The following is a 24336-nucleotide window of genomic DNA, read 5'->3' on the forward strand; positions in this document are numbered from 1 at the left end:
GTATTTGAAATAAAGACAGCAGGTAATGCAGTAAAACAGGCACGCTTTATGAGATCATAAATAAACAATCAATCGTTTAGGAAAAAAATCAGCACAATGTTTTTTACCTAATTCTTCTGATTATAAACGTTAAATATATTGATGCTGCTGTGTTAATGTTTCAGATATATTTACATTCAATATTATCTATTGATTGAATTATTTTTCTCAGCATCAAATGGTTCAGTTGGTCAAAATGTTTCTAGTTTAAATAAGCAACGACAGATTTTTTTTATTTCAGACTCTTTAAGCTTATTTTCTGTTTTTGACTATAACTGGCAAAATAAAGTTAAAAAGTGGATTTATATTGTTTTTTTCTTTTGTTAATGTTAAAAGATACAATTTTAGGTATACTTACACAATTTTTATAGATATTGATCTTATTTATTGTCACAGCGGTGAGTGTGTGTGTGTGTGTGTGTGTGGGGGGGGGGGGGGGGGGGGGGTCAAATTAGATTAGATACATTTTATTCATCCCACAATGGGGAAATTCTCTAATTCTAATTTCCACTTTTCTTAAGGGGGGCGCGAAACATTTTCTTTTTCCTAGGGGGGGCCTTGCAAAAAATAATTGAGAAGCACTGCACTAAGGCAACACAAGGGGGAACTAAACAGCTTTGGGAAGTCTAGTAGTAGGCTGCACTCACTCGCTGGCACAACACATCTCCAAATGAGCTCAATAGTTAGAAAATAAGAACATCAAACAATATATTATTTAGTTTTCATTGTAAATAGAAGTTTTCAAGTTAACTTCTACTGTTGTCTTGAAAAAAGTAAGTGCACTGTGCGTTTGGAAAAATCCACACATCCACGCAGCGGAGCTGGAGTTGCCTCCCAACTCAACGTGATACCCGTGGGAGGGAGCGCGCACTGCTGTGCACGTGAACGCACCTTAGGATCCACTGTACACAATCTTTGGATGAGATCTCCAAGAAAAGTTTGCGCGCGGCGGAGAGCACTCTGCGTAAAAAGGATCTTGCATTGCGCAGAATCTCCCTTTACAGGAGAGGGGCGCGCGTCCAGCTCACAGGATGCGAGTACAGTGCGCTGAATGTTGTTGCGAGCTTTAGGGCAGGAGGGGGAGAATTAACTAAAAAAAAACTGATTGTGGATAAGTACAGAGCGCTCAGACGCAATGTCCGCTATACGAAGGAAATTTGGGGAGGATTATCAGATGGTGAACACCAACCGCACTGTGACTTTTTCTGCACCGGTGAAGAAAAAGAGGCAGCGATTTGTGGAGAAGAACGGCCGCTGCAATGTTCAGCACGGTAACCTTGGAGGAGAGACCAGCAGGTACATCTCAGATCTCTTCACAACGCTGGTGGATCTGAAGTGGCGATGGAACCTGCTCATCTTCATCCTCACTTACACAGTTGCGTGGCTGGTTATGGCTTTCATGTGGTGGGTGATCGCTTACATCCGAGGTGATCTGAGCCACGCCGGCCACGACTCGTCCTACACCCCGTGCGTCGCCAACGTGTACAACTTTCCCTCGGCTTTCCTGTTTTTCATCGAGACCGAGGCGACCATCGGCTACGGCTATCGCTACATAACGGAGAAGTGCCCCGAGGGGATCATCCTCTTCCTCTTTCAGTCTTTGCTGGGCTCCATCGTGGACGCCTTCCTCATCGGCTGCATGTTCATCAAGATGTCGCAGCCGAAGAAGCGCGCAGAGACGCTTATGTTCAGCCAGGACGCAGTCATCTCGCAGCGGGACGGGAAGTTGTGCCTCATGTTCCGAGTTGGGAACCTGCGGAACAGCCACATGGTCTCCGCACAGATCAGGTGCAAACTTATCAAGGTATGTTGAAGCAGTCTCCCGAACCAGGGTTCCTCTTGCGAAAGTCTTGGGATCAAAGCTGACCCTGATTGCACAGCAGTTTGGATCATAATCTGTTCTGAAAGTGTCCATTATGTTCCCCTGCAGCATCAAGCCATGCATTGAATTTCTATTCATCTCCTAAATTGACTGCATCCCTGAGGGTCTGTCATTCTACCATTAGATACATTTTAACGTCTGAGTCCCTGAAGATTATAAAAACTAAATTCATCATGCATTTGCGTTGCTTCTGAGCATTCCTCAAACTGGATGATTGCACATTCCCCCACTTGTTCCAAGTGTCCACATCAAAAATGATTTGCTCCCTCATGGAGACAAAACAATGCTTTTTGATTACGAAACTAACAAAAGATGTTCTGTGCTTTCTGAGCCCCAGTGACTGAAACTTTCAAAGCCTCCCTTGCCCTAAAACGCTCTAAAGATTGCAGGTGGTGAGCTACTGACAGTAATAAAGACTTTTATTAAGGGGTGTCAGCGCTAAGAAAAGCTGGATGATGAAAGCAGAGCTGAGGTAGCAGCTGGTAGCTAAAAAGGAGAGCACGCATCAAGCAACTTCACAAGGAAAATGGACTAAAAACTCAGTGCCGAAGTGCATTTTTCCATCTCACACCTGGAAGAGATGTGTTGCTTACAGCAAGTAAGTGCAGAATTGTCAGTTTAATATAAAAAAGCCTCAGTGGAGCACACTGCAAAAAGCTTTGTTAGTGCCCTTATGTACTGTTCATGCTTTTCCTGATACCCACTGAGCATCACTGCTTTATTGCAGTTATGATGCAATGATGTTTGCCATCCAAAAACATTTTTTTAATTAAAATTTTCTCTTTAATGCTGTTTCATCATTTCATTAAAAAAAAGTCATTCGAAAATACCATCCTACTGGAAAGTTCCAAGCCACCCCACAGGCTAAAAGTAATGAACTTGTTAAGTCTGCTGTTTCAGGCGAATGGCTTTTATTTCTTTCCGTTATCTTCTTTATTTAAGAGTCTTGAAAGACAAAAAAAGGAAAAAAGAAGAAGATATGGCGTCTCAATTGCAGTTAATCAAAAAGCCATCACAGGGCTAATCATGAAAAAATTGTGGTACCATCAGCGCTTTTCTGGCCACAGAGGACAGCAGTTAGTCACACACTTCAGCACTCTAATTGTTCCCTCTAATGAATGTTGTTCCTTTTGAAATGGTAGAATGTCAAATGAATTATCTTTTTTTATAGCACTACTTCTACTTCCATACGTCTTTAAAATTCAAGATGAGCGCTGGGACAGTTTGGCTTCCTCTTTTTGTGTTCCAATTATCTTTGATTAATTCTAATAGCGTTCCCAGAGATCTCTTGATTAGGATTATGCAGCTTTTAGCCAAAATCAAAAAACTGTGTTGCTTTCTGGGGTGGAGTTTCTACAAAGCGGCAGGAGTTCATTAGAAATTCACCTCTGAGTTGTGGGCGGGACTGTTGGAGTGGAGCAACTGGCCCCGTTTTTCCCTCACTGTTGCTGTGAGCTCTCTGTTTACACGCTAGCTTACAGCCCCTCACATTCCTCACAATCTAAAGCTGCATTCGCAACGGCTCGTGTTTAGTTGGCCAGTTTCAATGAACAGTCTATGTTAACGCCTACTGTGATTCGGGCTTCCATGTTTAAAACCCTCTGTTCTCTGGCTTCAGGTACAAACCAGCCGTTCTCTGAATGCAAGCTGAAAGTCCAACCAGCTGAACTTTCGACTTCTTTCATGCCAAACAGTTGAACTTTGACCAACCAGGGACTTGTATTTGGTAGAGACGTATGTGTAGCGTCCTTTTCAAAACACAAAAGTGCCAACCTTTGTAAACATGATAATGGAGGAGAAATTGATAATTGTGGTTTCTGCCTGGCTGGATTTATAAGACATAAAATCCTTCATATATCAGCATAGAGCTGAGAAAGAAAATGCCTGGAGCAAAATTCATGTGATACTGGAGCTATCCAGCAGTACAGTTTTGAGCCAAATCCAGCTCGGACGCGGAAAACAAAAACGCACATGGATCTAGTTGTCTGCAAGTGGACGCATCAGAATTGAGCGGAGCAGGTCCTCCCTTTCTACATCACAAGTACAGTCTTTTTCAAACAGAAATTTTGTGTGCAACTGTGTGTAGTTGCAATTGTGTATTCACATGTACTCTCCAATATCAAAAATGTATACAAAATACAGTTCATGCATGCACAACAGAATTACAGCAGCTTAAAACAAACTATGAATTTAAAAACGGCTCCTATGCATAAATCTTAAGTATGGACCAATCGCCTGATCCACAGAAAAAAACACATTTACGCACAGATTTGAGGTAAAGGGCACAAGGGGTTGTGACGCTCTTTTCACGTCTACAGATTTGTGCATAGATGATGCGTTTAAATGCTGCTACAATGCTGGGTCATCAGAGTTTTCTTATCTTTGAACTTAAATTGTAAAAAGTATCTAAACTTGACATTTTTCCATTTTTAAATGTATTTGCCCCAATAATTAAGATTACCAAAAAAAAAAAAAGGAGCTCAAGTGGCTTTTGATGTCAGATTGTTAGATGTCTGTATGGAGAGTGTATTGACCCTGTACCAGCACACAACGCACACACACCTCTGGAAACAATTGTGCGACGTGACATTAACGGTCACTGTTGGATGGCCTGCACACAGACTCGACTGGAGAAATGAGGCATGTAACAGTAAATCCTTACGGTGGAGCTGTTTAAATGCTTTGTGACTTGGCAGCAGCAATAACTTCCCGGGGCAGTGAGGAGCAGGCGTGAGGTGTGGGCTGTACATTTTTATGGGACCTGGTAACTCTGGAATCTAGAAGGAAAACATTTCTAACAAAAGTCATTTGTTATCTTTTGGTATAAGTTGACACAAATTCTACGCTGGATGACTTTTGTGGTAGTCAAAGCTGTAAAAGAAATGTTCTATTCTGGCCAGTTGTCCATCAGTATTAGACCCCTTTCTGAGCCCTTTAGACTTCCAAAAATAAACCTCTTATGATGGATTTGGAAAGAACTGCCAACTTTAGACAATTTTTGATAAGTGTTCCCACTTTTAGCCTCAACATGTCCATGACTGCTGGTGTTGGTTTGATATGTTATACACAAGAAGTGCTGAAATTCTCAGCAGCGTTGTGATGTCAGGGCAGCTGCTGCATGTGCCTTTCCCTTCATATCCAGATTTTTATGTGAGCAGGAAGTTTGATATTTATGAAAAAACAGGAATCTTTTTTTTAGTACCAAATTACAAGTACACGTTCTGTTTTAATCAGAAAGTATCAAACATTAGTTGTTTAATACTTATTTTTACTGAATTTAAACTGTTAACCAATTTAGTTAAAATAATCAATTTTTTGTTACCAAACTATTAAACAATTTTTTATTTTTAAACTAAATTGGTTTATCAGTTGTGCAATTCAAATTGTTTTATTTTATGCCCATTTTATAGGGAACTTATTGCGTGTTTTAAGCATTTATCAAACACTATTTTTCTAAAAAAATGATTTTCTTTAGAGTAAACAAAAAGGAAGCAACCTGGCAGTTGCTAACAGTCTGAATGTAAAGCAGTGTTCATGGTCTCATGCTGTTACATTTTTTTCCAAGGTTCCAGAGTTTAGAAATAATTTTGCTACTTCAGTGATGGTTTATATTAAGATACACATCAGCATACCTTTTTTTTTGTCCATCCTCAGGTTATCCCCAAACAAGCATCAACAGAAGCCTCTTAACTTTTTGGGTCAAAGTCATCAGTGATGGTTCATTGGCCAAATCCTCTAAACTGTAACACTTACAAGCGGTCTCCTACTCTAACGAGTGAAGCTATACACACTGGGCGAACATGCCAATGCACGTTTAGCCCATGGTCTTTACACTGGACAAGCCGGGAGGGGCTTTTCCTTTTTCTACTATTCTACTTGCGCGTGTCTGCCACCTACAAGGAAGAGACTTGGTGAAAAATGTCAAAAAGATGCAAATATTATTTTCTCCTCCATGATCAATTTTCAAACAATTGGCACCTCCATGAAATAAAGGGGACGCCATCCATACGTCACTACCAAATCAGAGTCCCTGACTGGTCCAAGTTCGACCTGGTTTAACTTCCAACCCAACTTCAATGGCTGCGAGTTTTGTACGTACAGCCCAAAAATGGTTATAGAAACTTGCATAGCTCCATGTAAACATAAGAGTTTTTACCGCAGAAGCCCGAAAGCACATATAATCAATAAAACATAGATGTTTTATTGAAAGTGGTCACTTGAACACATATTGCTGAGGGCAGTGTGAACGTACCTTTAAGCTGCAGGACCTCGATTTTGTTTGTAGAAATAACCTTTTTTAAGAAAATTACACAGACCCATACATCAGGATCAATCAGGCAAACAAAATAAGGCATATTCGGTTATGTAGCACCTTTTATTCACAGGGGAAATTCAAAGAGCCTCAGGAGTCTTTGCACAAAGGAAAAGAAAAGCCACACCCCTCGGCTAGTTGGAAATTGACCCCCAACTGTGAACAGTGTACACCCACCTGTAGGGGAATGGCAGGCTAAATAACTTTTTCTCCCTAACTCCAACCGACTTCTACATCACATGTAATCTCTGCAGAAAAGCCGCAGGCTGCAGGATGCCTACTTTAATTTAGCAGTTTCCCTGAGACTCTGCAGAAACACCAACTAGTTGCAAAAGCTTTGATCGCTTAAGGATACAAAAAACAGGAAGAACCCAAATTCGCTATCAAGATGTTGTAACGGTCAGTTATTAATCTTTATTATTATTAATAACCTTAGCATGGAAATTCTCTTAAATGGTTTGGGGCACTTGATAATGCAAATGAATGTGTTTCAAAAATAAAGAGTGTTGGTTGGATTTAGCTGAATACTATTTTTCACTGCAATTAGTCTGTAATTTTGTGCCAACACATATCCAATGTAATTATCAGCTGAAACCCTATTTTCTTGGCAAGACGACACGTTCAACATCCATAATGCATGAGAATTTAAAAGATAAAAGTCCTTGAATATACATTAATATTAATGCAGTACTCATTAATAAATCCATACAATGGAGAGGGCAGCTCAAAGCGCTGGTGCGTTATGATTTATATGTTGATTTTTTTCCCACTAAGGGTAGATGTAGCACATTAATCTGAACAAGGAAAATAATGACGTGTTCCAAGCAGTGCAAAGCATTAAACAGGAAGCATGTCGCTAATGAGAGGGAACTAAAATACAAAGGAAGACAGCAGAGCAGTGTTTGTCAGGGATAACAGAAGCTCATTTCAGTAGTTTGATCTACAGCAGGAGATGGCTGATATAAGAGCTAAAAGCAGACGGACATGTCAGTGTGACTCGCAGCATCTGCCACTGCCAAATGCTGAAGGACAAGGTGAGCCAACAGCACAGGAAAGGGAAGGAAGAGGGGACAAAAACAGAATCAATCGGCTTTAATTTAGAAATCAAACGTGAAATAATTTCCATGACAGGGACAAAGAGGAAATGTGCTTCTTTTCACTGCCTGGGTGTTCTGCATCAGTTTCACATGTACGCACACATACAGTTACACACAGGAGGAAGTGAGTCACCGGGGAAAAGGCCTGCTTTCACTCACCGTTATTCTCAGGTGACTCCGTAAATTAAGCACTCCATCCATATCAGGACCTCTTCCAAAGGCCATTAATTTTCCCCAGTGGCTCTTGCTGTTTAGCGGCTCTAAGGGGAGCATACAAGCTTTTCACCTTGTTAAAACTATTAATTGTCTCTTTTTTCTTGCCAGAGTTACAACCTAGTTATATGACTGAAGTGCTAAAGTAGCTTATAAACAAATTACTAGTATCTTAACATAACATTCACTTAGAACATATTTAATTTGATAAAGACTTTTAACTATGTTTAGTTGGGGGCTCGTCCAGGATATCCTTTACCTGTGACAGTTGTATGTAACACCTTTCCATTCTCACACAATGTTTGATTTACAAGACTATGTTGATCACCCTACCTACCTTAAAATGGACTTTAGTCATTAGGGTGATGTTTTGCTTATTGGGGAACAAATTTTAAAATGATTCAAGTCTTTCAATAATTGTCGAAATGTAAGCTGTTTTATACATTACATTTTACAATTTTAAAAGAAAAAGAAAACGTTATTGCCTTTAAGAGTTTTGAAACCTTTCGTACAACATGGCCTTTTTACATTCAAATTAGTTTAATTCTAATACTGAAACTTGTATGACAAGAAATTTGAGGTTTATTGGTAAACTTTACACAGAGGTGTTTGAAAGATGTAACTTCTACAGAAACTGAAGAATTTGGATATGCCTAAAAATTTAGGGCTTCTTCCTTGAAATTAAACTTTCTGAGAAATTTAGTATCAGTGTAAACACAAACAGACTATTCCAAGAACCAATGAGAAAAAACACAGCAAAGAAAAGAAGTGACATGAATGATGGGATTAAAACATTTTAACAGAAATGCAAATTGAAGAACTATTAAGTATTGCATAGCTGCATAATAATTTATAATCAGAAAACTCCATGCTTGCACATGTATTAGTTTGGTGTCATTCTTTGTGCATTTTGATTTTTACTTGTTGACACTTTAATAGCTGCTGTTGTAACTCTATTGTCCGGGGTGATATTCAGCATGGAAAAGTATAAAGTGAATTCAAACACAGCTAAAAGGAGGACCTTTCAGTATTTCTCACAGAGCTTTGTCTAAACCAGCGGTCGGCAACCTGGGGTACGAGTTCCAACTGTCGCATGTGGAGGGAAAAACAGAGGCAATGCGGGGGTGTGACAACAACAAGCACTTGATCTGTTGTCTGTTTGTATTTTTCCGATTTAAAAAAAAAAATGGGTTTGAGTGGCAATCGCTTCTCATAATGAGCTTTTTTCCGATGGCTTCTTAAGGAATCGGTTCATTCACACAGCGCTGTTACTGTGACTTTGCCCATACAGCCAGTTTATCTCATCAGCCTTAATAAACGAACGATTTAAATTAAAGCGCACCATAGGAAAAAAAAAAGCAAAATTCGCCTTGGTTAAATGCAAACGTTGTAATAATTACCTTGTGTTTGGAAATGATTGCCGGTCAGAAGACAGGTGGGGCGAGATAAGCATTTGTCTGAGCAAATCTGAGGGCACGTGAGTTGGAAAAGCACAAAGCTGATTTACAAGCTGTTGCACACGTTAATGACTGCACAGCTGTTTTCATGGTTCATGTTTTTGGCGTTAGAGCAGGTGACATTTTGGAATCAGATCCAGGCCAAAAAAACTTGACCAGAACGTCCCTAGTTAATACATTTTGGGGACTGACTCCATTGCATGAAAAGCCATCCAGAGGTAAGTTATCAGGCTCTAGTAATGATTCTTTTCAAACCTTCCTAAAAAATGGAGCCAAAGTTTTATCCCTTGGTCTAAAGTTAATATTACAGCATCCCTGTTAAAGATTATACAAGTACCAGTATACTATTTGTCCACTTAATGCAGTGAAATGTTTCATTCTGTAGAAGAAAACCAGCATTTTTACTGTCTTACACCATGGAAAATAACAACCAAAAATACCACAATTTAGTTTAATTCCTTTAAAAAGTTTTATGTTTTTCTTCTATTTTTGCATTTCTTTAGTGAAAAAAATTTTGGCCCCTTTTTAATTTTATTTGAAGGACTTTTTGATTAGATTTTAGTGGACATGTGACATAGGTCTGTACATGGGAGCACCCAACGCTAAATCAGCATGATGGGTGACACTTCACAGAGGCGAGCCAGGGATTTGTGGGCACAGACGTCTCCCTGTGAAATGTCACACCCTTCTGTCCTCTGTATCACTGTGAATACAAATGACAGCCTGTTTACCATCTGTGGACCAAGTGGCTCATGACTAGAAGAGTCAGCAAGATGAGTATAGCATTCAGAGAAATATTCTTTATTAAGCTCAATCAGAAGAAATGATTTATTTTAGTTGCTCCGCTTTGGATGTTTTCTTTCTAAAGCTATGCTTCCATCAGTAACTTTTTTTTAGCAGCTATGAAAATTCTTTTAAGGTCATTTAGCTTTTCTCTCACATAATAAAAAAGCTGTTTCTTAATTTAGGACTGTGTCAAGAAAATTATTTTTCTTTTATCACAATTATTTAGAGTCAAAATGCTAGATGGAATCAATGATTTTTTTTTCTTTAAGAGTGGGGAACATTTGTGTTTTCCTCGCCTCCTCTATTAACCATCAACAGTTCCTAATTCTTATAGTTTGTTTTTTTGTCAGAGCAAAATCCTCACCCTAGTTTTGAAAGGCTTTTGTCCTAATCTGTGGAAGCCTAACTTCATTGTGTGTTTTCATAAATGGACCTTTAGAGCCCATTCTCTATTTAAAGGTCTCATTTAGGGACATTTAAATGCCTCTCCTCTTTCCATTCTTAGAAAAAGAGAAGACGTCTCATTTTCATGCATGATGGGAATAAAGTTGACAACAGTGGACAGTTACTGTCGATGTGATGGGAAACTTCCTTTTGGTTGCCTTGGAAACGCTCCTAACTATGACTGCCTGCACACCAGTTGTGTAGCGTGGGTGTATTGTGTTATTGACATGATAAACTTCAGTTCAGCTTTTTGAGGCTCTTGTTTTAGTATGCATCACAAATTTTATGATGTTCCTCATGTTTCCCCTTAAAATATGCAAAAATCAGACAAACCACTTAAAATGCAACACATATGCAGCACACAAGTTCAGATTATTTAAGTTTTAAAAATATGTACTATTTCGGATATGCTGCTTACTGTAATCAATTGTTTTTAACATCCAAACCCAGACTCTCACCCTAACTTCACAAACAACTTGGGCCGTTGTCACAGCTTCCCCTTCAGGTGGAGTGTGGCGTTAGGGCACCGTACGACAGCACCACTTGTACGTCATGAGTGCGTGCAACTTCCATTATCCTTACAAATACTGCACTATACGCTTACCACACACATGACAATCGTACGTATTGTTTTTATGACGTCCCGTAGTGCCAAACGATTTGTAATCGCTCAGATTGGTCACAGGGCTCGCCGCTAAATCCAACACCTGTTGATGACATCATCCTTGAATTGAATTTGACTCCCGTTGTTGTGTAAAATCACATGCAAATCGCATAATTTTACCTGAATTTATTTCGACTGATTAGAGATGCAATGACGGAGAAAACTGTCCAGTAAAAGGTATTTTTAAACACTGCTGATGAGGAAAACTTAACTGAAGAACTTAGGAAATACCTAACTTTACAGAGGGCAGAACATTAGACAGAAAATAAAGCAAGTTACTGGAAAGCTATATCTCACATCTTGCAGCACAAGAGAATGCAATTCGTAGTATTTTTTGAAAAATGTCTTCGCCTCTGTATTCCCTGCCTCTTTTTAGTAGACAGCACTTCCTCCTTCTGCTTTTCATGTACCTGCACGTTTGTAGATGTAGCAAGTGTACGATCAAGATGTCCTTTATGTTAAAAATAAACTCTGGAGACAGTCGTGTCGCTTGAAAAGTATAAACGCCACTCAGTAGTTCATCGCAGTTAACACGGACAGTTGCAAGCAAAACCAGCCAACATCAGTATCAACTAGACTGTGCTACTCTGGATACGATTGATGCGACGGCTAATCACTGAAGGATAAACGGGGCTTAAAGGTGGCTGCACAGACCTCGAGGGAACTGCAAGACACACTTGCGCTCTTTTTAGGAGGCAGCCCTCCAGGGCCCCAGACAACTAAAACCCTTTAGCACCCGTACAGGCAAACCCCCATGTGTGAGTGCATGTGACTAATGCTTTACTACTTAACAGAGGATTTCTTTGAATTTAATGAATCCTGACTCTTTGTGTTTCCAGTCTCGTCAGACTCCTGAAGGAGAGTTTCTACCGTTGGATCAGTGTGAGCTGGATGTTGGATTCGGCACTGGAGCAGACCAGCTTTTCCTCGTTTCTCCTCTAACCATCTGTCACGAGATCAACAACAACAGCCCCTTCTTTGATCTCTCACAGCGATCCCTCACCAGCGAGCAGTTTGAGATTGTTGTGATACTGGAGGGCATCGTGGAGACCACTGGTGAGAGCACCATAAGACTGTTTTATTACAATATTACAAAAATCAGCTCCTTTGACTAATAGTTTGTCTCATTATTCTTAAACCTGAGGTGAAGCAGCCTTTTTCTGCTTTAGATCATAAATCTTGAATGGTTTATTTCAAGATGGTTGTAGTAGGTTTAGGGGGATGTCATCTGGACTTGGTTTTAAAGTTCGACTTCACTGTCCTCGAAGTCCGAATTCTAGCCAAAGAGAAAGGATGGTTTGAGCGAGGAGTCATCTTTGTCAAGCCATCTTTGTCAAGAAGGATAAACCTTCTCTTAATAAGAATGGCGGTCTCAGGTTTATTCTTCCATCCATCTACAGCAGTGTTTTGAAACCTAAACAAACCAAACCAGTTCCACCTGGGTCGTTAACAGCTGAAAGAGATGATCAATTTGGAGAGGGAGTCACTGGCTCCCCAACCCCCAGCTGAGGACAAAGAACTCTTAATGACCCGAAACCATGTAGACTAAGTTGACAATACCATCCAGTTTCAGGTCTGACTCCTCCCCAATGAGCGCATATATACCAGCTCTTAGACAAGCTAATTCAGAATTGACAAAGCCTCTTGGATAAGAGGCGAAACTTCTTCAAACTTTAAAACCAAGTCCAGATGACATCCCCTAAAACTACTACAATGGAACCAACCTGGATGAATGAGAGTCTTCATAGACATGTTTATTTCAAGATCTAATTATTGAACATCTTTTCTTTCATAAATCCATGCTATTAATTCCCCCATTTTAACCTAAGAATACAAATTTGTCACCTCTATTTCATGCAGGTATGACGTGCCAAGCAAGGACTTCTTACACTGAGGATGAAGTGTTGTGGGGCCATCGGTTCCTCCCTGTCATGTCGCTGGAAGAGGGCTTCTTCAGAGTCGACTACTCCCAATTCCACAACACCTTTGAGGTCCCAACGCCTCCCTACAGCGTCAAAGAGCAAGAGGAGAGGTTATCGTTATCGTCGCCCAACCCGCTACCAGTTGCACCAACTCCCCCTTCACCTCTATTAGGTAATGGAGGGCGTTCGAGCCGGCGGGAAAGGCTCCTGTCAGCCGACAATGCGGAGCACACGGAAGAGAAAGCCTACAGGCTGCCTATGAAACTCCAGCGCATGAGCTCTGCCAGAGAGGACAAGTTATGGAAAGGGCTGAAGATGGGGCCTGCTTTGCCTGGAGGTAAAGCCTCCAGCACGGGAGATCTACCACTTAGCATTCAAAGGGTGGGCTCCAGCTCCATTCCAGGCGTTGGTCAGGTGCATCCAGAGGAGCTGGTGCAGCTGTTGTTCACAGATGACGTGGAAGAGGGAGATCTGGAGAAACACAGACAGGCAGGAGGCAGTAACACCTGTGCTGCTCCAGCCCAAGCATCAGTCCAGATCTCACTGGCGGGGACTTGGGCGGAGGACAACCTGCCCGCTAAACTTCGCAAAATGAATCGCTGACCCCCACCCTTCAGGAAAAAAAGCTAAATCAAGCTTGACGGGCATTGCTCACCACTAAAGACTACTGTGATTTCCTGTTTTATCCTTTCCTTATTTTGTATTTTACATTACTTTCAAGCTCAAAGCTATCTCTTGCCACAGATTAAACATAAGCCATGCATCTGCTCATGCTGAGTCACTTTTGATAGATCACCATCTGTGTCCCCCACTGAATCCAAACACATCTATTCCTGAACTTTTTCTTTTTATTTCAGGTCAGAACCACATGAAAGGCTTTGTTGTTGCTAGAAACTGCTGTACCTTATTTTTGATTTGAACAACCATCGGCGTGGGAGTTATAAATGAAGCTCTATTGACCATTTGCTAAACCCTCAACTGTAATTGTCTGTCTGTTGGTAAGGAAACAATCAGGATCAGATGGTCAGATCAGTTCTAGACTAGTGCAAACACCAAACTAGTTTGCAAGCTTTTTTCATATATATACATATAAATACATTTCATACATATTTTTTGACTTTCAGGTCTTTAACCCTTTGACACAGGTGCTATAGCGCCAGTGTTGACATTCTTTTGACTAGCGTAACTCTTCAACCGGGTACGCAAATGAGGTTATTGCAGCAATTTCTGTTGTGGAGAAAAGGGGCTTTATGAACATTTTATGTTTGTAACATGTTAAGTAATGGCGCAAAGTCGCTTTGCTCCAAGCCAGAATCAGCTGATTAACATTGATTACGTAAAAGGTCTGTACATGCGGGTATATGTTTGTTTGCTCCGCAGCGAGCAAATGGGAGAATAATTGCAATTGATAACACGCGAAATATCTGCATGTTTCAAGATGATTTTTGCTCATTCATTATTTACATTTGTGGTGATAGCGTTAAGATGAAAGGTTACGATAAAGCACTGTTTAAAGCGACCCTAAAGCATCGTCATAGCTGTATCAAAGCAGTCTACTAACAACAGATGCAATTCCACAAAATCGTCACTATGACAAAGCATCAAAGTGACGTGGTGTTGTCACGTTATAGCATTATCAAAGTGTTAGCAGTCAACAGAAGGTGTACATTCTCACCTGCTCCAACTGCCAGATGACCTTGATTTATAAAATCACTGCTGTCCAGCAGTGACACGCCCACCACACCAGTGTAAACAAAAATCACTAGTTGTCAAGTAAACAGACAGTTTTGGCATCTAAAAGGTTTGCTAGGTATCACCTTTTTGGCAATGGTAGAACAAATACAACATCAGTTTTAGAAAAAGATTTTACTTAAAATGATGGGTTTGCAGGAATACTGACATAAGGAGATATGTTTAGCTGTTTATTTAAAGACCCACTCCAATCATCTTTTGATCTATTGTGAAAGAGCTCCCAGTGGTTTTGTAATCCAAAAATCGTTCACCTCTGAGTTGTGGGCTGGTCCATTAGTGAGGAGAAATCCCACCCCCATTTATCTTCCCATTGCTGAGCTTGTGGCCCACCAAGCATATTTTTTACATCACAAAACAAGCTTTTTTGAATAAAGAAATACTCCGAAGTGGAATTTTAGGCTTCATTTTCTTAGAATATGTTCTCCGTCATGAGAAAAATACTACAAGATCTTAAAAACACCGAAAAACATGATTTTGATTGGAGTGGGTCTTTAAATCAAAAGTAATGTTACTACTTCTAATTAACAAAAAAAATCTTTTGTTGACCATAAAGTAAAGAGAGTACCATGCTGTTGGGGAGATTGAAACTTGTGTATGCCAACTGTGTTCAAAATTTCAACTAGTCTGCTACAGCACCCCATGCATCACCTGCTGGAATGACAAAACCAATCCCTTATTAAATTTTCAAAGTTATGTCTTCACGTTGGAATTTTCCAGGCTATGGAGGAATTTTTTAGAGGATAAGAGTAAAACAAACTCCAATCCTCCGGCTGCAAGGTTAACCGGTTTCACTCAACCTTCTTTTTACTTGAAATGAAAGCCCCTGACCTTCATCTGTAGCTGCGGATTCAGCTAATCATGTTGTCTTCAAGCCGACATAAGTCACAGTGTTTACCAACGTGCTCCTCCCAACTGAGATGTGGCCGTCAAGATGAAAAGGATTTCCTGCCATATTACATCTGAGGACGTCCAGGACTTATTAATCGCACTGCAGAGGAAAGCAGAAACATTTGCGTTCTTAATTTATCGACAGAAAAAAATGACCTCCGTTCAGTTAAAGATAAGGGTCGACCCCGGTAAACGATGAGGGAAGGAACCCTGGAGAACATTTATCACACAGTAATTACGGAGAATATTCATTGATTATTCTTTTTATCGCACTTCCCCTGCAGGAAATGTGTGCAAATTTACATCATTTTTTGTAACTTTTTTTAATGGTAAAGTTAAAAGCTTTTTTGTCACACAGGCACTATGTACTGTGCATTTTACGCATATTGCACGAATGAAAATTGGTCATACGTGAATATACATGAAAAAAAGTGAGAAAAATTGAGGTCTTTATGTGAAATTGTCAAAGATGTATCATGAATGAACTGTGTTAAAACCACAGAAGTACAAATAAACCACGCAAACAGCACAGCAATCAACGTAGAACATGAACCGTGCGTGATAATTGAGCTGTTTATATGCAATTCTTTAGTGATTCATGCGTCAATTACGTAATTTAAACGTGATACATGCGCCGAATACGCGATAAAAATCAGTGGTAAATGTGTGAAAAGTCCAGTAGACATACGTTCGTGTTGCAAAAATCTAACAATTGCTTAGAATTTACGTAATAATTGCGTATAAAAGCAAAATACTGCGTAATTCTCAAACGACCAATGATTTTGAACATCGATGGATGACGAACGCAAGAAACTCTTATGAATTACATATATCACGCACGTATCACGAAATACCAAAATTTCATACGTAAATGCGTAAAATGTGGCTCTGTGGCATGGCTTTTTATAAATCCATCTTAACAGACATAAGTGACCGATATCTTTAATCAAATTTACTGCAAATCAACACCAGCAATGCTAAAAAAAGTGTTTTTTATTTAAGTACAGTGAAGAAGTTTTGCTTCCAGGGAAGCCCATCAGGAGATTTTTCACAGAACAGCATACTTTTTCTCTGCTACATTAACTTCACTGCTACACTAATAGAATATCATTTTACAAATGAATATTTCATCTAAAGGAGATGTAAATCGATTGTTTGTTGAAGACAAACTGTGAGAACAGCCCCTGGCGGAGGATGACAGTGGAGTAGAGTAATGGCGTGAGGAAGTTCTTCAAAACACAAGTGGATGGAAGAAGTGTCACTTTTAAAGCCATAAAAGGAGCATTTTCAATTTAAATTTTTTTCTTTTTTATTTGTTTTTGTATCTGCTGAGATTTAACATACTTCATGTCAGTTATTTGCTCTGTTACTCTTGAAACTCTTCAATGTAATCTGTTGGTCTCTCATTAAAATACAGTTGAGACAAATTGGCCGTTTTGGAATTATCTTGACTGAGTTGGGTTATAGCAAGCTTCAAATATTAGACCTTGATTTATCATGGCAATTAGAATTTAATGAGATCAGTTGATTGTTTTTTGTGTGTGTGTTGCAAAGGGATGGGCTAACTATGGCCAAATGCGGCCTGTTACACTATTTAATCTGGCCCGCCAAACTGGAATAAATTGCATTATTAATACTTACAATTTTTTATTTTCCCTTTAATTCTGGTGTCTCCCCATAGATCCTTTGTTTAGGTGCAGGAAGTTGTTCTGCCGTCATGTGGCGTTGGAAGATTTGTTGTTTTTCTGACATTCACGTGAATTTTCAGGCATTTTTCTGATCATTCCAACACCACATGAACGCAATTCAATTGGATTTTATTCATATAGCCCATATCACAACACAGTTGTCTGAACGGACTTGATAATTGTAAAAAAATTTGAATCAGTCATAAAATATGAACAATATCAGCGTTTCTCTGAGTTTGTGTTTTTACCTGAGGGACATCAACCTATTGGTTCAATGGGCACTAACATTAGAATAAAAGCCACAGATTTGAAATAATTCCAAAATGTTCTGTTTTAAAATCAATTTTCAAATCAAAATTAAAGCATGCTTTTGTTCAGATTCTATCATTTCTCTCATGATGTAGATTACAAAACATTGCTGGTCCGGCCCTTCTGTCAGTTTTTAGAACCCTTTGTTGCCCACATGTCAGGAGCTGGTAGTGAAGGACCCAAAATGCAGGAGACTGGACTCTGTGACGGAAAAAAACATTTAATAAATAAAGTGAAACATGACAACACCCAGGGTGCAACAAACAAGTCCCAAAACAGAACAGAGTAGACGACCTGAAAAGGATGAAGAGAAAACCAAACACTTAAATAGGCTGAGGGTAATTACTGTAACTGAACTGAAGACAGCTGTGGATCATGAACCTGAAACTGGAGTAACTGAGAAAAAGGAAACCAAAAACATGACCAACATCAACAAAACCTCACTAAACCACAGAATCTTTTCACCACAACTCAAAAGGTTTGCCCACCCTTGGTATAGCACCTTGAGACAACTTCAGTATGGAATTGGTTCTTTGTGCTGAACAATTGGGGATTTTTTTCCACAAAGTTTAAAATGTAATGCTATTTTCCAAGTTACTGTTGATTTCACTACTTTAATGGGGCCTTTGAGTGAAATCTGATCATATCAGCAAACCACACAATATATAAAACAAAACAGCCTTTAATGAAGAAATTACTTTAGTTGGGACTTCAAAGATTCAATTTGCAAAAAAAAATCAAAAAAAGTCGACTCCATTGTTGAGTTTACTTTTTTTAAAGTCAAATCAAAATGTCTCGGAGTAAATTGGCGAAAACAAAAGAAAAGAAGAAAAACGTTAATGAGTAAATTTAGTCTTAAAAACATTAGCTTGCATGTTTTATGCTTGTAGCCCTTTGTGCTTAAAAAAAAAGTTAAGTTAAACAAAAGTTAACGTTTAAACTTTACACAAGTTGTATACACAGAAATAACAATAATGCATTTTTGTTATCATATTCTAAATAATAAAAAAAATGATGAAATAAAAGCTAGTGTTGTTAACTGGAGAAAAAGACAAGTTGGAGAAGTGCAAAGGTGTTAATATCTTTCTGTTTGGCCTGTGGTAGACTTTTTTTGGTTGAGTTTTCGCACCTTCCAAGCTAAGTAGGCCACCTAAGGATGACCGGTGTGAACCAGGCACCTCAGTGTGAAAGCGCCCCAAGTTAGAGGCTACAACTGTTGAGGGCACTTAAAGAGCAACAAGAGGTGTTAGAAACAACCGTCATTTACAAAAGATCTTATGTTGGGCAACTTAAATTTCCACTCTTGTCATCTTTCGCTCTATTTTAAAAGCGTTCCCAGTGGTCTATAATCATAGTTATGCAGTTTGTAGGCTAAATAAAAGAAAAAAAAGTCATTTTCTAGGACATAGTTTCTACAGAGCGACAGTAGTTCATTAGAAATTCACCTCGAAATTGTGGGCGGGACTGTTGGCATGGTGTAAGCACGCCCCCTTCCCATCATTTCTCTGCTTACATGTTCTCCCGCTACTTTAGAGCCTCTCACAATCCCAAACTAACATTAGCGGTGCAGCAAAAATAGCGAGCGATATTGGAGCTAACTTCTACATCACAGTTTCAAGCTTTTTCCACTGCATTTTTTTGTCTGTTCCTGATTCACAACGATTTGAATAAAAAAATACTTAGACATGCAATTTTGAGATCAATGTCCTATATCAACAGAAAATACCACAAGAACATGTTAAAAACACCAAAACACAGTTTTCCTTGGGGTAGGTCTTTAAACTGCTGTTTTTTTTGTATATTTATCACAAGAGTTCAACATAAAGCTTATAAATCCCTTACTTTGTTTAATTTATGTTATGAACCAACTTGGTTCTGTCTACCCTGCTGATTTCCTTAAGTTCATATGACTTGAAATGTAAATGTAAAAGCTTTTTATCAATAAACAAGTAGGACCGAGATAAAAACAAGGTCGTCACATCTCTCAGCAATATTCTTTTATCTAATGCTTATCATTCCTACAATTATGTGATCTCCATTACCACCTGGAGTTTGTGTCATTTCAGGCTGAACTTGCCGCCACGCGGGCAAAGCATGGCCGTGCACGTCACATGTCTGAGTTTTTGTTTTGTGCTCAGGGGAACACATCAGGAGTCTCTCAAGGGGTGCAGAGTGAACAGATAACACATCCACATTGACCAGATGCTCATGCATAGTCAATGAGAATCAAAAAAACTTGTCACTTCCATGCAATGCCATTAGCGTTGCCAAGAATTGTATGCTCATCTCAGATCTAAGGATTAAGCCAAGCTACGTTTTAACCTCTTGACATGTGCAGACATTAACCAGGATGGAGCAGCCATTAATTAATATATCTGGATACTTCTAGCATTAAAGATGTGTGAAGCATTTTCTCTCCAGGATGAAGAGCCCATTAAACCACTGAACAGTTGCAGTGGGAGCTTTCCACCTTTATTAGACTGTGGCCAGACAACATGAAAAAAAAAAAAAAGGAAGAAAAGAAAACCCATTGTATGTGAGCAATAAAAACTGCCTCAGAAGCAGACACTTGCCAGCACTTTCTACTGATCCAGATAATGTTTTATTCAAAAGCACAAAAAAATCCAAAAACATCCAAATGATGACAGGAGAATCAAATAGATTTTCTGATCGCTCCTTTGGATCATCCAGCATCATTTATTCCAGGCGTCATCTGGTTTTCGTGCCCACAGGCTCGCTTGTAGCAACACAGTAAATTTTGCTGGGCTTTTCTCTGCTGAATCTCAATTGCCTCGCCTTTTCCAGGAGCCGCTGGACAAAAAGCTATTTGATGTTGAGTCTTATTTTTACATAAAAAGCTAGACTGTGCTCCTGTCTTTTGCCGTGGACCTCGCCTCTGGCTCGTCTCACGCCCCCAGCTGTCCCCCAGTTCCATGTGGATGAAGCCCATCTGCTGGACTATTTAAACATGTAGTTGTAGAGTTTGATAAGCTAATTCTTCTTTAACAGCCCTGTTACATCGCCTGTCCGTCCTGGAAGAAGATCCCTCCTTTATGGGGACATCCCTGAGGTTTTTCTTTTATTTCCCCTGGAATCGGGCTTTGGGAGCTTTTCCTTACCGAGATTTAGAGTTAAAGGAAAAGACGAAAGAGGGAAAGGTTTCAACTTTTTTAACCCATTGAGCTTTGTAATGTCTAAAAGAAAATGAATAATTTTATTTTGTAGCAAATAAACTGTAATGTATTATGCCTATGACCCTGACTGGAATATTTTTTATTGCTCCTTTCATAATGTGACTAAACCTGATTTTATTTACTGGTACATCTTACAAGCCTGACTGGGTTTCCAGGGCCTTGATTTCCAATTCATCCAGTAGCAAATATCATTTTAGCCTACTCCAGATGTGAGCGCTGCTTTGAAGAAGTAATTGTCTTTGCATGTTTTTTTCTTTCTCTGAGAAGGAGGGACTCGTGAATTGTTAAAGACTTCTAGCAAATAGTTAGTGAAGCCGACAGAATCATTTATGGCTAAACTGCATGTCGCCGTGTTCGACTCTCTTGTGAGCAACACGCTTCTCTCATAAATATTTGATTGATCTTTTAATAAGTGAGAAGCACACGTTGGGAGAAGGGGACGCACACACTTCCTTTCTAATGTATGACTTCATTTGGCTTTGAAGAATTCCAGACAAACAAAGATGACCTGAATATTTAAGGTGAACCCCTAAAGTCCCACTCCGTTCATCTTTTGATCTATTATAAAAGCATTCCCAGTGGTCTTTTAGTTATGATTATGCATTTTTTTGCCAAAATCCAAAAACTTTGTTGTTTTCTAGGACATAGCTCTGCAGAGCTTCAGTAATTCATCAGAAATCCTCTTCTAGGTTGTGGGCGGGACTGTTAGTGTGGAGTGTGGCAGGCCTCGTTTCCCATCATCCCGTTGTTTACACTCTTTCTGGTTAGCTCACAGATAACAATACTGGAGTAACAAAAATTGCGGGAGGTAATTTTAACAGTACAGTTTTGAGCGTGATCCCAGCTTGGACGAGGAATTTTATTTAATTATTAGTATTTTTTTTAATCATTATTTAACCAGGAAACTCACATTGAGATCCATTGATCTGTTTTCAAAGGGAGTCTTGGACAAGAGGTTGGACGTTTTTTACAAGTTTAAAAAACCATTAATACTAAAATATTAAAAGTATTAAAATATTAAAATAATAAAAGCAGGTACAAGTTAAGGATTTTATGTCCAGGTCCTTCATCATGGTGTAAAACTGAGGCCTAGATATTTGTGAGTTAAACTGTCTGTTTGTAGAGAGTTCCAGTCTATATTGAAGACCTACATAGATCTATTTGTCTGCAAGTGGATGTATTGGAGTAGAACGGAGCAGGGAGCTTGTGGGATGCCGATTGTGGCACCTAAGTCACAGCTACAAGGTTTTTCAAACAACATTTTTTCATGTGCTGCTCATTCACAACAATTAAAATAAAGAAATATTCAGAAATGCAATTTTCAGCCTAATTTTCTTTATATATATATATATCATCCACAATGAGATAAATGCCTCAAGAACATATTAAAAGCACCATAAACCTGATTTTCATTGGAGTGAGTCTTTAATGGAGTTATAACACTACAAACATTGACAAAAAACAGTGGAAGTTTAAGAAAAAAAAACACTTTGAGTTTGTTCATTACAAAGAGTGCATCATGGTTTTCCTTTGCCCCTAAGTAAGATTAATTTCTGTGTTTTCAACAACTCCCTGGTCCCGCTACAAGCTTTAATGCGGCTAAGTTTTATAGTAAGTGACAAAGAAACTATTCTCCCGGTTTTTATTTTTATTTTTGGGTTTTTTACCTTTGAAAAGAGGAAACAAAGACAGCTCCTTGCTAAGTAACACCCAAACCTTTGATCTCCTAAAAGGCCTTGCATCTCTCAGGCAGTGTTTGTTTCCATCATGTTAATTTAGCTTCCCCCTTCTGAATTACATAAGTAACACAAAATACCACATGAGCTGAATTAATTATCCTCCGAGAGGATTAAAAAAACAGGGAAGCGTCATCATGCTCTAAAAAACTGTACATACTTTAAGAGAATAGAGATTTTTTTCTGGGGCACAACAATCCACTCACTGGTCTTCTTTCTGATTTTAACCATCCCCAAAACTTTGGAGAGCTTTGTTTAAAGAGTGATTCGCCAATCAGCCTTAAGTCCTGTGCAAACTGTAAATCGTGGACATTAAAATTGAAATATTTCTGTGAAAATATTGCAAGAATTTGTTTTTTTTTTTCTAAATGATCTCAGTCACTGGTGTTAATCTTCTTGTCACCGTGGGCTTTTACTGAGCTTTGTTCATGTGCATCCTATCAACAACAAATTGCTTTCATCGCAAACAAATCTGATTAGCAGAACACACGGACCAATTTAACGCAGCACTAAGGCAGCTTATTGAGTTGTGGAGGTTTCCAGCGGACGGAATTTGATAAATATTTCAATTTTTTTTATTATATCTTGATGCCAGGAATCAACTCCAGGGAGATAAGACAACGTGAGCTGTTGGAGTGCACAAAGTGTACAGGCCACAAGTAAGTGCATTCAAGCCAGTGCACAGAGAAAAAAATAATAAAGTCAGCATGTATGTTTTGCCCTTGAGTGGCCCGATTCAGTTTGACGAAAAAATAGCATCTTTTCATTAAAAATTGATAAAGACAGAGAAAAATAGAGCATTGATTGGTTTCTAATGACATTTACCTCAGCCCTACTGCCATTCTGGACCGTCGGGATGCTCCAAACACTTTTAGAGTCAAAAAAATAAAAACATTTCTGCCAAACTATTTGAATTTATATCTTTCTAAAAACTTTATTTATATTACTTGATATCACTCCAGAAACTATTTGGTGTTTTCCTAATTTTGTGTAACACCAAAAGTAAAAATATTCCCAAAACCTTTTATACATTCATAAAAACAAATCATCTATTGTTTTCTTCTCACAAAAAACACAGCTGTTTCTTCACTTTGTGTCTTTTCCTTGCAGTTTTATGTCAGATCTGAAAATTAAATTAATATGATGAAACATATTAACTATTAAATGGAAAGGGAGGTCGTGTAATGGAAAATGTCAACAGTGCACCGGCTGGTGAACTACCTTCGCTACTACAGGTGTTGTAGCAGCAGCTTACCTACGGGTACCATCAAGCTATAGCACACTGGTGACTGTTTGAACCACTCCTTATCGCTTCTGATTTATTGATAATAAATAAAAATATGTAAATAAAAATAATAAAGTGTTGCATTTTCCGCATACGCCAAGTAAACTAAAGGCACAAAATCAACCCATATATATTGCATTTATACATTTATTTTATCATTAGTTGCTTATGATGGCAAGGACGATTTGCGGTACTCTCTCACGTGCCTCCCTTAACCCCATGTTCCCGGTTGATAAGTATTTTGATTAGGATTAAAAACTGCTGAACTGACACCAAACCCACCCAAATGGTGTCAACCCACCCAAAGCAGTCTTTGCCTGCATATTCAGAACCAAAACCGTTTAACCCTTGTGCTATCTTAGATGACCCCACCCTTACATTGACGTGTTCTCCATACCATGATAAAGGTGGATAAAGGTGGAAAGATTTCATGTCATCCATGGACACCAGTGAAGATCACAAATCATTGAAGAAAAAAGGTTCAGAGCACTGTCTAGTGGGTCTAGATGACCCAACTCCCAATGTTAAAGTGCCTAGGATAGCACAAGGGTTAATTCGGCAGGAATTGCCCAATCTGGCAACAGTGGATCCTCTGTACCTTTAGTCAAGTTGGATTAAAATGTCTTCATAACAAATTAGAATATAAAGACTAAGAACAAAGATCTAAT

General features: G+C 39.0%; 1 protein-coding gene across 1 annotated transcript; it reads left to right on the forward strand.

The window, feature by feature from the left end:
• Positions 1 to 946: 946 nt before the first annotated feature.
• Positions 947 to 16883, forward strand: kcnj19b (potassium inwardly rectifying channel subfamily J member 19b). The gene is made up of 3 exons (XM_004080277.5): positions 947 to 1843; positions 11734 to 11950; positions 12755 to 16883. The coding sequence occupies exons 1-3, from the start codon at positions 1175 to 1177 to the stop codon at positions 13417 to 13419; spliced, it is 1551 nt and encodes a 516-aa protein (XP_004080325.1). The 5' UTR covers positions 947 to 1174; the 3' UTR covers positions 13420 to 16883.
• Positions 16884 to 24336: the final 7453 nt, after the last annotated feature.

This window comes from Oryzias latipes, chromosome 19, assembly GCF_053564925.1.
Source record: "Oryzias latipes strain Hd-rR chromosome 19, Olatipes_Hd-rR_3.1".
Classification (NCBI taxonomy): domain Eukaryota; kingdom Metazoa; phylum Chordata; class Actinopteri; order Beloniformes; family Adrianichthyidae; genus Oryzias; species Oryzias latipes.